The sequence below is a fragment of the Tympanuchus pallidicinctus genome, unplaced genomic scaffold (genome assembly GCF_026119805.1).
Source record: "Tympanuchus pallidicinctus isolate F22 unplaced genomic scaffold, pur_lepc_1.0 scaffold3, whole genome shotgun sequence".
In the NCBI taxonomy this organism is placed as follows: domain Eukaryota; kingdom Metazoa; phylum Chordata; class Aves; order Galliformes; family Phasianidae; genus Tympanuchus; species Tympanuchus pallidicinctus.
The window spans coordinates 57,276,128-57,289,219 of record NW_026294747.1 but is presented as its reverse complement, the minus strand read 5'-3'; the positions used below and the strand labels follow the sequence as shown (position 1 = coordinate 57,289,219).

Sequence of the window (13,092 nt, the reverse complement as noted above, 5' to 3'; positions counted from 1 at the left end):
TATCCCAACACCTCATGTGCGTGAGTGAGAGAGAAGGAGGCCTTTGAAGGTGGAGCATGCCTTGCTTTGCTGCCTGCTCTCGGAGCAAGGCAGAGGGACTTTGCCTGCTTGTTTTTGAGCATCTGACTTTGGGTTCATAACAGAGCAGCAATAACAAGCTTACAGCATCTGACGCAGCACTGGAAGGAATAATAGCCCATGTACACAGGGACATTTGTTAAGGAAAACAGCTGCAGCTCATAATGCAAAGCAAACAGCTTCTTCGAGGCTTGAATTCCAGCTTTGTCTCATTGTTGACCAGGAACCAGCCTTGCTCTTGCATGCTCAGCAGCAACGATGGGTACCCAAAGAGCAGGCTGCAAGAGAGCTTGGTATTAAACTGGGGAATTAGGAGGCAAGAAGTTGTTTTTTCATCCTGTAGTCAGAGCTTGTTGTCCATATCTCTCCATAGCCCTTTAATCCAAGTGGGAGGAACTACACAGCTGCAGCAAGGCACCTTGGGGAACGCTGCTGGTGAAGCCTGGCAGCAGGCTTGCACACTTGGTCTTGGCTTCATTCTCTGAATCATCTCACAACTTCTCTTGGCTTTCCTCCCAGACGTCTCCATGTAGGATCCTGGAGTGGGAGGGAGGCTGCCAGGCCTGTCCTGCAGCCTGGTGTGTGTCATAGATTTTGCTCCAGTGTCACTGGTGACAGAAAAAAGTAAGGAGGGATTGAGCAAGGCATGACACGGAGCAGTCTGGACAAACCCCTCTGCCATTTGGTTTGTAAATTACAGTGATGCTCCACCTATCTGAACAGAAAACATTCATATACATGTTCATATACATGCTACGTGTGTGCATATATATATATTTATGTTTTGTGTATCTGTTTGTTTTCCAGTTGTGGCTCTTCTATGCCTGTAACTGATAATAACCATGTCAGCTCAGGAGGACAGATGGATTTCTTCCTTCTCTTTCCTGCTCTTCTGTGCTGTCTCCATTCCAATGCTGGGAAGTGCAAGTCTGCTACAGGAGTTGAGCCCCCACGAGTATTTCAGTGGCTTGCAAGCTAGCAAGGCTTCCTTGGCTTATTTCAGCCATACTGGTATGTATTCAGTAGCATGCATTTACATGAGCCTGGGTTTTCAGGGAAGACTCATGTTAGAGTGTGTGTGAAAGTGGAATAATGAAGGGTCAATTCCTGAACTTTTTAAATGCAAAGCTATTTTGAGAAGCTGGCAAACTTCACTGGCAAATCTATGTTTGCATAGCTCCTGAGTAGTCCTTATAGACAGAGGTGTCTGGGGCTGAGATCTTTCCTGCTTGTGTTCCTAAACACACTCCTTCAAGCCTTTTCGTTAATCTTCCAGATGCCCTGTAAGGAGCTGCTCCCTGAAATGGGCTGTATTTCTTTTCCAGAGCACCTCCTAGAGTAATTACAAGGAGATCTATCACTTTGCCTTTCTTCTTCTGCTCCTCCATGCCCCCCATGTGTGGTTTTCCAGAGATGTGGGCAGAGACACCAACACAGCTCCCACATCAGTACTGAGGCTGCGTGTGTCAGAGAGGAAAGTGGGCAGCCTGCAGGCGTTCGTGCTATTGCCCACAGTCAGTTTTGTTTCTTAAACACCTTATTCTGAGTAAGAGCAAGGCCACATTATGAGTGCTGTATCACTGCATGGCAGCAGGATACTCTTGAGGACCCTGTGAGGACTTGCTGCCCAGCAGAACGATGCCCATCTAACAGAACCACTTCCAGTCCTGTCTCCCCCGGCCAGCTCCCAGCCAAATCCCTTCACACAGCTCCACCTTCAGCATGCTGCAGCTCCCTATTTGTTCCTGCTCCGGCCTTCATGAATGTCCTGATGATGTTTGCTCAGGGACCTCAGCATGCTGTTACCATGCCAGAGCACAGACAGTGCCCTGCAGGCAGTAACAGGGGACATGAGCAGTTACTAGTGGCACCTGCAAAAGCCTGCATGCAGCATCCTTGAGCGTCCTCACTGCTGCTCAGTGCAGCTGTAGTGCTTTGCAGTGTGTCCTGCAGCACAGAGCAAAGGATGTCATGCTGCTTAGGGATCTCTGGCATCCTGGAAGTCATAGTGGCTTGGAGGACTCCAGTCCATCTGAATTTAAAGATCATTCATAAGGGATATCTACATTGATGCCCATCCTTCCCCTTGTCACAGGCAGACTGTGATCCTGGTCTGACCAGGGAGTGAAATACTCCCAGAAAGGCTAACACTGCCAGAGAGAAAGGGGTTGTTCTGCTCTTCTGCTTTCTTTTCTGTAATGGGAAGGGACTAAAACCAGCTTTTATTGGTGTTTCAGTTTCTCCTGGTGCCCAGCCCTTCTTGGAACAGATTGAAAACTCGGTTGAGGCTCTTCACGACTATGGCATTTCAGTGGTGAAGGTGAACAAGAACAAGGAATGGGACAGAGTATTTCTGCAGGGCTGACTGTGGGGTTGACAGAAATTGTCTGCACCTACCTTGGGTGATGGAAAGTAGAGGAACCCCACAAGAAAGTGGGTTCTGGCTGCAGCAAAGCATCCAATTTTTTCCCTTGCCCTGGCCAGCAGTAACTACACTGCACAGCTATGAATCAAAAGCATCACATCTTGTTGTGGGTTGTGTCACACCTTCTGTCTGTGGGGCAGATTCCTTTATCTGAGGAAGACTTTATGTTGTCCACACTCCATGATTAGCATCCATGGATGTGAGGAATATTTAACTCCTCAGATTTTTCTTGAAAATTGGCCTTTGCTGTGGGAAGCCTCATGTATCGAGCGTGGCTGGCTCGTCCAATCTGATTTCCCAAGTATGTCATGTGTGGTGTTGCATGGTTATTGCTGTGTACCTTAAACATGGTACAGGGAAGAGTATGATCCCCACTGTGTTACACAAGAGAGCCTGCTGATACACCCAGAGTATGAGACCTGCACAACTCAGTCTTGCTTGTGCACTAGGAGAGAAGAAGGTTGAGCTATGAAGAGTGTTGGATGGGATCAGATCACTTCCTTTCCATACAGTGCAGTAAATGCTGAACAGATATATTTTTTTTAGTGAAACCTTATGCAGATTTAGGAGAGCAAACTATAAATGTGGGCAAGTACAGTTAGATTTTGTAAGAAGTATTTTTATATGTGTGTGTGTGTGTGTATTTCATTGCCTCCAGGTACAAACTGAGTTCAGTAAGCAAGTAGTGGTCAGTCCCTTTGAATGTACTTGGCAGATCACAAGATCTCTTAATGCTGTCTGACCCAAATTAAGGGCTGAGGAACTGAAATACAAATTCCAGTCCGCACCACTGGACTCTGTTCATCTTACTGTGTGATTGTATTTTCTATCCTGGGCAGGTTTGAAAAGGCTAGTACTTACATTCTGGAATGGGAGAAAGCTGTGGTGCTGTGTGTTTGTCATCAGTTGTGGAGGTGAGTGACTGATGACATGCTTTTAATGTCTAGGTCAAGTGTCCCAAAGAGGATGTCTCAAGATACTGTGGAAAAGAGAATGCATTAAGGAAAGCCTACCTGTTCAGGTAAGGGGGAGCTGTCTGACCTCCACATGTGATTGCTTTTAAGTACAAAGTTTTGGATGAAATGCTAAGAGGGAGTAGAGATGTCTGCATAGGAAGAGAGGAGCCGTGAGGATAGCAGTGGCATAGAGAGTTCAGGAAAACGTTTGTAGTATCATGGAGTCTCAGAGTGGTTGGGTTGGAAGGAACTTCAAAACTCACCCAGCTCCAACCCCTGCTGTGGGCTGATTGCCACCCTCCAGACCAGGCTGCCCAGGGCCCCATCCAGCCTGGCTTTGAATGCCTCCAGGGATTGGGCAGCTGTGCCAGGGCTTTACTGCCCTCTGAGGAAAAAGTTGCCTCCTAACATTCAATTTAAATCTCCTCTTAAAAGAGAGGTTTAAAACCATTCCCCCTTGTCCTATTGCTAACTGCCTGTGTAAAAAGTCAGTCTCCTTAAGTACTGGAAGGCTGCAATGAGGTCTCCCCAGAGCCTTCTCTTCCCCAGGCTGAACAAGCCCAGCTCCTTCAGCCTTTCTTCATAGGAGAGGTGTTCTAGCCCTCTGAGTACCTTTGTGGCTCTCCTCTGGACCTTCTCCAACAGCTCCATGTCTTTGCTATGCTGGGAGCTGCAGGCCTGGATGCAGTACTGCAGATGGGGCCTCACAAGGGCAGAGCAGAGGGGCGCAATCCCCTCCCTGCCCTGCTGCCACCTCTCTTTTATGCAGCCCAGGATGCAGTTGGCCTTCCAGCTTCTCATCCACCAGAACCCCCACATCCTTCTCCACAGAGCTGCTCTCAACGAGTTCTTTTCTCAGTCTGCAAACATATCTGGAATTGAAAGTTTTCCTAGGAGGTCCAAAACATGGAAATTGGATGCTTTGTCCTCATCACGAAACCCCCTTTCCTGCCCTGTGTTCTTTTTTAGCAGCACGTCCCTGTTCTGTTACAAGAAACAACCAGACAAATCTTCTGTCCAGTGTTCTATCCTGGGGACTCCCACCACCGAGTCCCTGAGGGCTGCATTCAGTGTGCTAAATTTCAGATCTAGTCCAAGAAATAAACATTCTTTGCTGCTCTTCCTATTGGTGTGATTAGTTCATCTACCTTAGGTGGGAATGTTTAGCTCTTGATCCCTCCATGGATTGTGAGCTGGAAGCTTTCCATATATCAGGTAGAGGGCTTTTGCAAACCTGATGTGCTCAGTTCTCATTGATGGTTGTATGTGACAGAGGAGGAGCAGCTCCTACGAACTGCCCACATTCAGTCCTGACATTTTTTCCCCAGCAGATACCAGGAGTTGTTCTACGCAGCAGAAATGAGTTTAGTATGTATAGCTAACCCTGCATGGTTTCTTTGGTGACACTCTTTCTTCCCTCTCCAGAGGTAACGTTCTGATCAGAGAATTCCCTACTGACGCCTTGTTTGATGTGAACTCCATTGTTGCTAATGTTCTTTTGTGAGTATGGACAAGATTGATCTCTGTGAAATCATTTATTGCTTATTTTTACTTGTTGATAGAAAGTTCTGCATAAATAGAAACTCCACATATTCCTGAGGCTGCTTTCAGCCATGCAGAAGGCTTGGCTTCTCACTTCGGTCTGGTTTGGCCCTGTTGAATCTGTATCCTCCAAATGATGGCTCACCAGTACACATCTGGCCAGCTGTGTTTGGCTGTTAATCTTGCATCTGCAAGTAAGAAGCTGGAGCTTTTCCTCTGTATTTTTTTCCAGTCATGCTTATGTAGCTGCATATTTTCTCCTAAAAGAAAACAGTTGGTAACGAGTTTTTTGGCTTCTCAGTGCCCTGCTGTTTAATGAAGTTAAGTATGTTGAAACACCGACGGATCTTCAGAACATAGAAAATGCACTGAAAGGGAAATCAAACATGGTCTTCGCATATGTACCAGCTACTGGAACAGCAGGTATGAACTCTTAGCTTTTCACCTTTGCTCTCCTGAAGCCCTTTTTTTATTAAGATGGAAGAGAGTTTTTGAAAGAATCTCACAAATGGAGAATAGAAAGGTGTAAAGGGGAGCTCTGGAGTGAGCTGCAGCAGTGAATGAGTCGTGCTTTTCTCTTTGCAGAGCACAGAGCTGTGATGGAGGTGGCTTTTGTCTATGGAACTGTCCACCAGTTTGTTCTAACAACTGAGGCAACGCTGCTGAAAGACACTGGGTATGTCCAAATACTGCTTGCTCTTGGTTTCTAGGATTGTCACATCAAATCTTGGGTTGGCATCATTGCTGGCTCGTGTGGGAGAAAAATCATTTTCATTAGAAGTGAATCTCTCAGCCTGAGTTTAAAGTGTCTAAATATTGCCAGGCCTGTTACACATTAGGCTCACTGCTGGCCTCTTGCTGAGCTAAAGAATGAGACATCATTTCCAGTGAAAGAGCAACTTGGGTTACTCAAGGGTATTTAGAAATCTTGTTTCCATCCAGCTGGCAATATTGACTGTTCTCAGCACCCTTGAATGTCAGTGAGATCAAAGCCCACATATGCATTTTGCACCTCAAGGTGAAAGAGTGCCATGGATGATTAGGATAACAACTAAGGATGCACAGTCAGATCTCTTTTGCTTTTCCAACGCCAGTTGCTGCTTGTGTACCTGGATTTGGACTAGCCAAGTCATTTGTGACTGCTCATGAATGGGATTTTACAGGAGAGGAGCCCACCATCTCCCTTCCTGGGCTAACTGGTCAAATCTCAGCCATGTCTCCCTGGAAATTTAATAAAAAACAAATCTGGCAAAGGGGGTGAAGTCATACTGGAGTCACTGCAGGACAGGTGTGCCTTTCCTACTGAGACCTTCTTGATCCTCCCCCCATGCAGCTGGGATACACCAGAAGGCCTGGGCTGGTAGCTCCCTGATTTTCATAGAGGCTGCTGATGTTATGATCTGATATATATAGCTGATGCTATAATGTCAAGACACACTCAGCCCCAAGTCTGCCTCGTTCCTTATTGAACAAGTCTGGCCAGATGAGAAGTGTAGGAACTGCTATGGTGAGCCTGAGCAAAGCCCTCCCAGCTCTCTTTCCTCATGCCCTGGCCTCTGATGCTTAGCAAGGGATATGAGGAAACAAGTGTGCTGCATGCAGCATCACACCTTCTGGTAGTCAAAGGCTGCTGGACTTTTAGAGATGAAAGCTGAACGTGTATCATGATGTTAACAACAACTAGACTTTTTTAAAAAAACTATGTCACCAGTAATCACAGCTTCAGTAGCAGTGAGTTCTGCAGTTTGACTTCATGACATGGTGCTCCCTGCAGTGCTGTAGTTGAGACTTCCCATCTGATGGCTTCACTGGAGCTGGTCAGCTCACACCATCCCTTCTGTAACGGGAGGAGCTGGGTTAGAAGAGCAGATCCTTTAATTCTGCTGGAGCAGATCTGGAGGAGGATCACCAGCTCATGGGAATGGTGCTCCTCACCACTGAGGCTGAGGGAGCTGGGGTCAGTCAGCGTGGAGAAGAGAAGGCTGTGGGGAGACCTCATTGCGGCCTGTCAGTCCTCGAAGGGAGCTTTTTAATAGAAGGGAGATAGAGATAGGACAAGTGGGAATGGCTTTAAACTAAAAGAGGGGAGATTTGAGTTAGATATAGGAGGAAATTCTTAGAAGGCAGTGAAGCCCTGGCAGTGCTGCTCAGACAAGCCATGGGTGCCACATCCCTGGAGGCATTCAGGGCCAGGCTCGACGGGGCCGTGGGCACCCTGATCTGGTGGGGGACAATCAGCCCAAGGCAAGGAGTGTCACCAGATGAACGTTAAGGTCCTTTCCAGCCCAAACCATCCTGTGATTCTATGATTCTGCAATTCTAATGCGAGTTGCTGGCATGCTATACTGCAATCGGGAAGCTGGGAGGGAGAGAGGAAAGTGGGAATATCAGATAGCATGATGTACCTTCAGCAAAACATTTATGCAGCAGTTCGATTGTTTTCACATCCCATCCTTGCTGGGTCGTGATCAGGGATGGCGTTTTGTGGCAGCCACTAGATGGCACGGTTGTCATTTGGACAGGATGTGGCTTTATCTTGCCAAAAGCAGAGAGAGCAGCTTTGGTCAGACTTTGGTGTCTTAATGCAGCACCTCGCTCTTCCATGGAGAGATCTCACAGCCCTTTACAAACAAAGGTGATCCCTAGTTTAGAGACGGTGGAATGAAAGCAGAGGACATCCTAAAGCTGACCCACAGGCAAACCCCTCTGCAGGTGTTGGTACCAGAAACCACAAGCCAGGGAGCCACAGAGGGAACCTGATTTCACTGCTTCCTTTGGGATAGCCAAAACCAAAGCTGGTTGAAAGGTGAGATATTCCTTATGCAGTATGTAAGGTGTCATCAGTGAGGTAAAATACACGAGTGAACTTGTATTCCAGCTGTTCTGCCAGGGTCCTTACTGGAGTAGCATGGCTGGTCAGACTGAAAAAAAGCTTTATTTTGTGTCCTTTTCAGCTGAGACAACTGTTCTTGGATTGAGGTCATTTATACTTGGTAAGCCTGAGTTTTCATTTGATAGTGAACATAATTCTGAGCAGTGCCTGAACACAAGTGTACCTTTTGGTAGCAGGGCTCTTGAAGTCTCAAGAGCCAGTCACACCATGAACTGAAGGATCATCTGCCTTGTAAAACATGGCAGCAAAATTCTCCTTTTGTTAGGGTGTTTTAAAACCCTGTGGTGGATTACTAGCTCAGTGTGATCTTTGTTTCTCCCTCACAGCAGCAAGGAGCCTGATGTATCGTCTGCCCAGCTGTTGTTCTGCCATTGCCAGCAGGCCGTGGACCTGGCACAGCCCTGCAGGAGGACACCCTTGGAGCAGGATCTGACAGTGCTAAACATCCACAGACACCTCAAACTCATGGGAGCTCCTCTTGTGGTACGAGGGAAGGAGAAATGATGCACTCACTTGGGCTGGGCAGTGTGAGGGCAGCTGGGGCAGACGTAAGGATGAGGGAGGTGTGTGCAGAGGACAAGGCAGAGCATGAGAATCTGCCCCCACTCCATTAAGGTTGTGGTAAAGCTCTCAGGCTGAGTTCAGGCGAAGAATAGGCCTGAGCCTGGTTCTGAGCAGCACTCCATTACACTTCTAAATTTTGGTCCTCCTCTTCAGGAATCCCAAGGCCTGTGTGTGCTCCTGTGGTGCTGCCAATCTGAGTGGAATTGTGCTTTGCTCAAAATGGGGTGGAGGTGCACCTTTAATTTTGCTGGGGGTTCCAGATTCCTCACAGCAGGCTCAGCACCTGGAGGAGGCAGACAGCAGTGCCTGCCATGGGGCAGTGAACTTCAGCAGGGCTCCAGTTCCCACTGGTGACAACTCTGCCCAGCAGAAAGAATGGGTAAATGAGCTGGGAAGGGCCTCCTTCAGCCGACCTCTTTGATGAGGCTTGTAAAGAGAAGGCACCTCATTAAGCAGCTGTGTGTTAGAGTGAAGCAGCCTGTCGAAGAAAGAAAGGGAAAGGATGCCAGCTTTTGTGTTTGACAGGGTTTTCAAACTGCCCCCAGGAATGGCTGCCAGACAAATAGTAATTAATGGAAATTTGAGATCAGGAGTTGCTAGGTCACAAAGAACGTGCATACTAATGCCCAGAGAGGATCGTGAAAGGTTAGAACTATTTAACCAGGCTTGTGTTGGTTCTGCTTCAGTGGATGATTTAGAATCAGAGCTGGAGGCTTTTACTCGAGATAATCCTTATTTCTGTGACTGCAGAGAACACAGTGGCTGTGCAGGAGATCAGCCTTCCAGGTTACCTGTTGGCCTTAGGAATTGCAGGCTGTGAACCCTCTCCGGGGTTCAGGGAGGAAGTATTTCCCAGCTCTTAATGTCCAACAATTTTTAAACTGATGACAATCTGGTGATTGGTTTTTCCAGCAGTTTTCCTGAGAAAAATGAGGCTTCTGTGCTTTCCTTTGCAATTTCTTTTGAGCTCGCTGACCAATTTCAGCAACAAATTCAAACAAATTCTGTTGAAATCGACATCTGGGTGTAAAAGAGCTAAAGTATGTTCAGGTATGTGGAGTCGTGTTGCAGTGTAACCGTGTGTCTCTTCCAGACTGAAGTTGCTGAAGACCCAGAGAAAGTTTCCACTGTTCACTTACAGCTTGGGCTACCGCTTGTGTTCATCCTCAGCCAGAAAGAAACTTACGAGGCAGACAGGAGAACAGCAGAATTTTTGGCCTGGAAACTTCTGGGGAAAGCAGGAGTTGCCATTTTGTCCAGGTAATTGTTTTCCAATGTTTGGAGGATTCTCTTTTTTCTTTTTTTCCTATGCTGTTTCTGAACTTGTTTACTGCACAACAAGGACAGTGGTATCACAGTCAGAGGGCTTACTCTGATTTGTATGAGAAGCAGCAAGACTAAGTTATATCCTGTGAAAAGATATAATGTTTGAGAACTTCTCCAGAATCAGGTAAGTTTGGTTTCAGACTGTCTGGAAGTGTAGAAATATTTAAGTCTAGTGCTGATTTAGAAGTAGAAAAATAGACTATGGGAAACTTCAGAAAGGAAACTTGGAATGCAGAGGCAAAAAGCTTGTATTTTGCCCTTAAATTAAGGACAGAAGGAAATACAGTAAAGGACACGAACTGTGGGTGCTAATGCACGTCCTCGTGAGTGCTGGATGGTTTTCTGCTCAGTGAATTAGAGAGGGATACCAGAGTTAGGCAACAAGTTTGCTTCCCACGAGGATAGGAATGAGACACTCAGGGCTATGCTGCAAAGATGTGTGGGTTTCCTTTACCCCTGTTTCACGGGCTCAGAAGTGGGCTGCATGCAGCGCATCCTGTCTTGCGTCCTCTCCACAGCCCATCTTGGCTGCAGCCTGCCCATAAGCAGGGCTGGGTGCCTCCATGTGCTTCTTGTGTTAGCAGGTGTTTGCAGAGCATCTGGAGGCGTGCACACATGCTGCATGGCTGGCCTGCAGCAGAGCTGTGCACGGAGAGTCAGGCTGCGTACATGAGAAACCTGCAGGATGTGACGAGTCAGAAACGCACTCCTGTGAGCAGATCTCCCCTCCTATATTTCAGATTTTAGAGGGGGGTCCAGCAGCTTTGGGTTAGGGCTGTGAGAGGGCATGTCTTCTCTGCGTGCTGCTGGCAGCAGTGCGATGGAGGAAGGAGGAGGAAGGATGGGAAGGATGGGTGTGGGCTGTCTTCTGGCTTTCTGCCATCGTGGTATCTCCATGTGCAGAGGCACTTCTTGGCTGCATTGACACGCGAGCTGGAGTCTGCCATCTGAGCAGCTGCACTGGGATGTGGTTACCGATGGATGAGCAAAGGTGTGAGTCACAGAAAGGCAGTTCAGAGCCCTCAGGAAATAGGCATGTTATGCAGCACACGTGGGGCGAGTCCCACCAGGTCACCTGGAACATGTTTCTCCAACACCTACTTTGTGACTGAGCTCCAGCACATACTCTGGGGCCCAGAAACATGACTGTGGGGATGTGGTACAGCGGAGAGAAGGGTGTGTTTGTCAGGCAGGCATGTTACAGAGTACAAATCCTGCATATCATCACACCATCTGATGTTCACTCTGTATCTTGGAAGGGACCGGGTGCATTTGAACATTCTGCGGCGGACCAACGTTGCTCTCAAAACACCGGATGAGGTTTGATGGATTTCTTTATCATACAAATCTTATTTCCTATCTGGAAACGCTCTTGAAAGTGTAGTAAGGTGTTGCTCACCTCTTGTATTTGGTGGCCTTCAAAGAAGCTCAAGGGGATGTATCTTCCCATAGCTGTGTGCATGCGTTTGGAGCTGCCTGAGCTTGATGCTGCAGAGGAATTGTGCCTGCTTGCAGGAGACAAATGGAAATGTTTATTTTGGGTTCTAATCAGAGAGTGATCTCTCTGTTGTACAGTAAGTCAGTGTGAGATTGTGAATACCTAAGGCAATACTGCAAGTGTAAATTCCCACCAGATTTGGACTTCCAAAGGCCCTTGGCCCCTTAGGAAAGGAGTTCAAAAGATGGAAGAGGAAACGAGCATGAAACTAAGAGCCAAGAAAGCAAACAACCAAAAGTCTGTGCTGAACTGATGTAACCAAATGCCTCTGGTAGTGATCTGGGAAAAGGGCAGAGCCTAAATTAAAAGAGGCTGATTGAGATGAGCTAAACTCTGGAGGGGCCTGACCCACCTTGTGAGGCAACAAATGGCAGGGAACAGACGTTGCCCCGAATGACCTGAACTGTCACACTTGTGATTGCAAATGTACACGATCAGACCTGAATCTGAGTGTCCCCTGAGGGCTTCCCCTGACCTGCTGAGAGATGTGCGTGGTGTGTTTCTCCTCTTAGAACCAATGGGAGGTGCCAGCAGTTTGTCATTTCTCTCAGTTCATTATAAAATTCATTTTCTCTGAAGTGCCTCTTCCTGAGACAGTGCCAGAACTGGTTTTAAAGCTGACACGGCCTCATTTCTGAGAAATAAATTTTGCACTTTTCTTTCCGTGGCTTGGCAGTCCATTACACTTGGGGACATTCTTTGCTGAGCTACATGAGATAAAAGATCATCTGTGTGTTTTCCCAGTCCATGATGAGCTTCCCTGTCTAACCTGACCCACCTAGGCTAGGGACCAGGCAGCACAGCGGACACCATGCTTGTACCTCAGCTCCCTCATTTGGCCTCTGGGTTTTTTCACACAGTAGCTCTGTGTTAAGGTGTTGGGAGGTGGAGCACGTGTTTACTTTCACCACTCCAGTTACAGACACAAAATCCCACGTAGCTACAATTACTTCCTGAAAAGGAAATAGCAGTCTGGAATGAAAAGAAAACTAATGTGCAGGTGAAACTGGGCCAAGAAAGCACATCCATGGTTTGGTAGCTTTAGGAATCTGTTGACATATCCCAGAAATAAGAAGCTAGATGGTGAGAGGGAACTTTAAAATCCCTCTCCATTAGAGTTCCCTATTTTGAGTTTCATTTGCAGATGATAGAAGAGACACAGAGTGATGTTTTGTTCCTGTTTTCTGTAGGGAGTGCCAATCAAATACCTGGTCTTGGAAGACACGGAGGAAGTTATAACTCTGGTGGAAGATAAGAGCAAGGTTAAACAAATCCAGGAGAATGAGGATGAAGATGAGGAAGATGAGGATGGAAAAGAGAATGACAATCAAGGTGTGTAACTAGAAAGTGAAAAGCCAATTATCACCGATAATTAGGGCATGCAATCAGCAACTCCTAGAGACACGCAGAGTTAAAGCATTCGAGAATACTCTTGCAAATCCATGGCAAGCTGTCTGTTTGAAGGGAAGTTGCAGAGGAGACAGAGCCAGGCTATCCTCAGTGTTGCCCAGTGCCAGGACAAGAGGTGATGGGCACAAACTGGGACACAAGAGGATCCATCAGGAAATGCTTTTTTACAGTGTGAGTGACAGAGCACTGGCACAGATTGCCCAGAGAGGCTGTGGAATCTCCTCTTTGGAGATCTTCTAAAGCCAGCCAGGCATGGGCCTGGGTCTGGGCAGCCTGCTCTGGGTGTCCCTGCTTGAGCAGGGGTTGGACCGGCTGGCCTCAAGGTCCCTGCCAGCCTCAACTCATCTGTCATGCTGTCACTATGATGATCACAGTCACGTGATGTCTGTACAAACTGGCT

At 47.3% G+C, this 13,092-nt stretch overlaps 1 protein-coding gene across 2 annotated transcripts in view; it reads left to right on the top strand.

Annotated features, from left to right (window-relative positions):
* TXNDC16 (thioredoxin domain containing 16) overlaps positions 1-13,092 on the top strand; it is a 44,058-nt gene that overhangs the window by 4,127 nt on the left and 26,839 nt on the right. Inside the window, exons 2-11 of one of the 2 annotated variants that reach the window (XM_052696553.1) lie at positions 886-1,089; positions 2,316-2,398; positions 3,451-3,524; positions 4,885-4,959; positions 5,303-5,424; positions 5,587-5,677; positions 8,224-8,377; positions 9,552-9,718; positions 11,044-11,104; positions 12,473-12,614. In XM_052696553.1, the coding sequence (XP_052552513.1) occupies positions 921-1,089; positions 2,316-2,398; positions 3,451-3,524; positions 4,885-4,959; positions 5,303-5,424; positions 5,587-5,677; positions 8,224-8,377; positions 9,552-9,718; positions 11,044-11,104; positions 12,473-12,614 (1,138 nt within the window). In that variant the 5' untranslated portion in view covers positions 886-920. Of the gene's footprint in view, positions 1-885; positions 1,090-2,315; positions 2,399-3,450; positions 3,525-4,884; positions 4,960-5,302; positions 5,425-5,586; positions 5,678-8,220; positions 8,378-9,551; positions 9,719-11,043; positions 11,105-12,472; positions 12,615-13,092 lie in introns of both variants that reach the window. The other variant, XM_052696552.1, reaches the window with a different exon arrangement.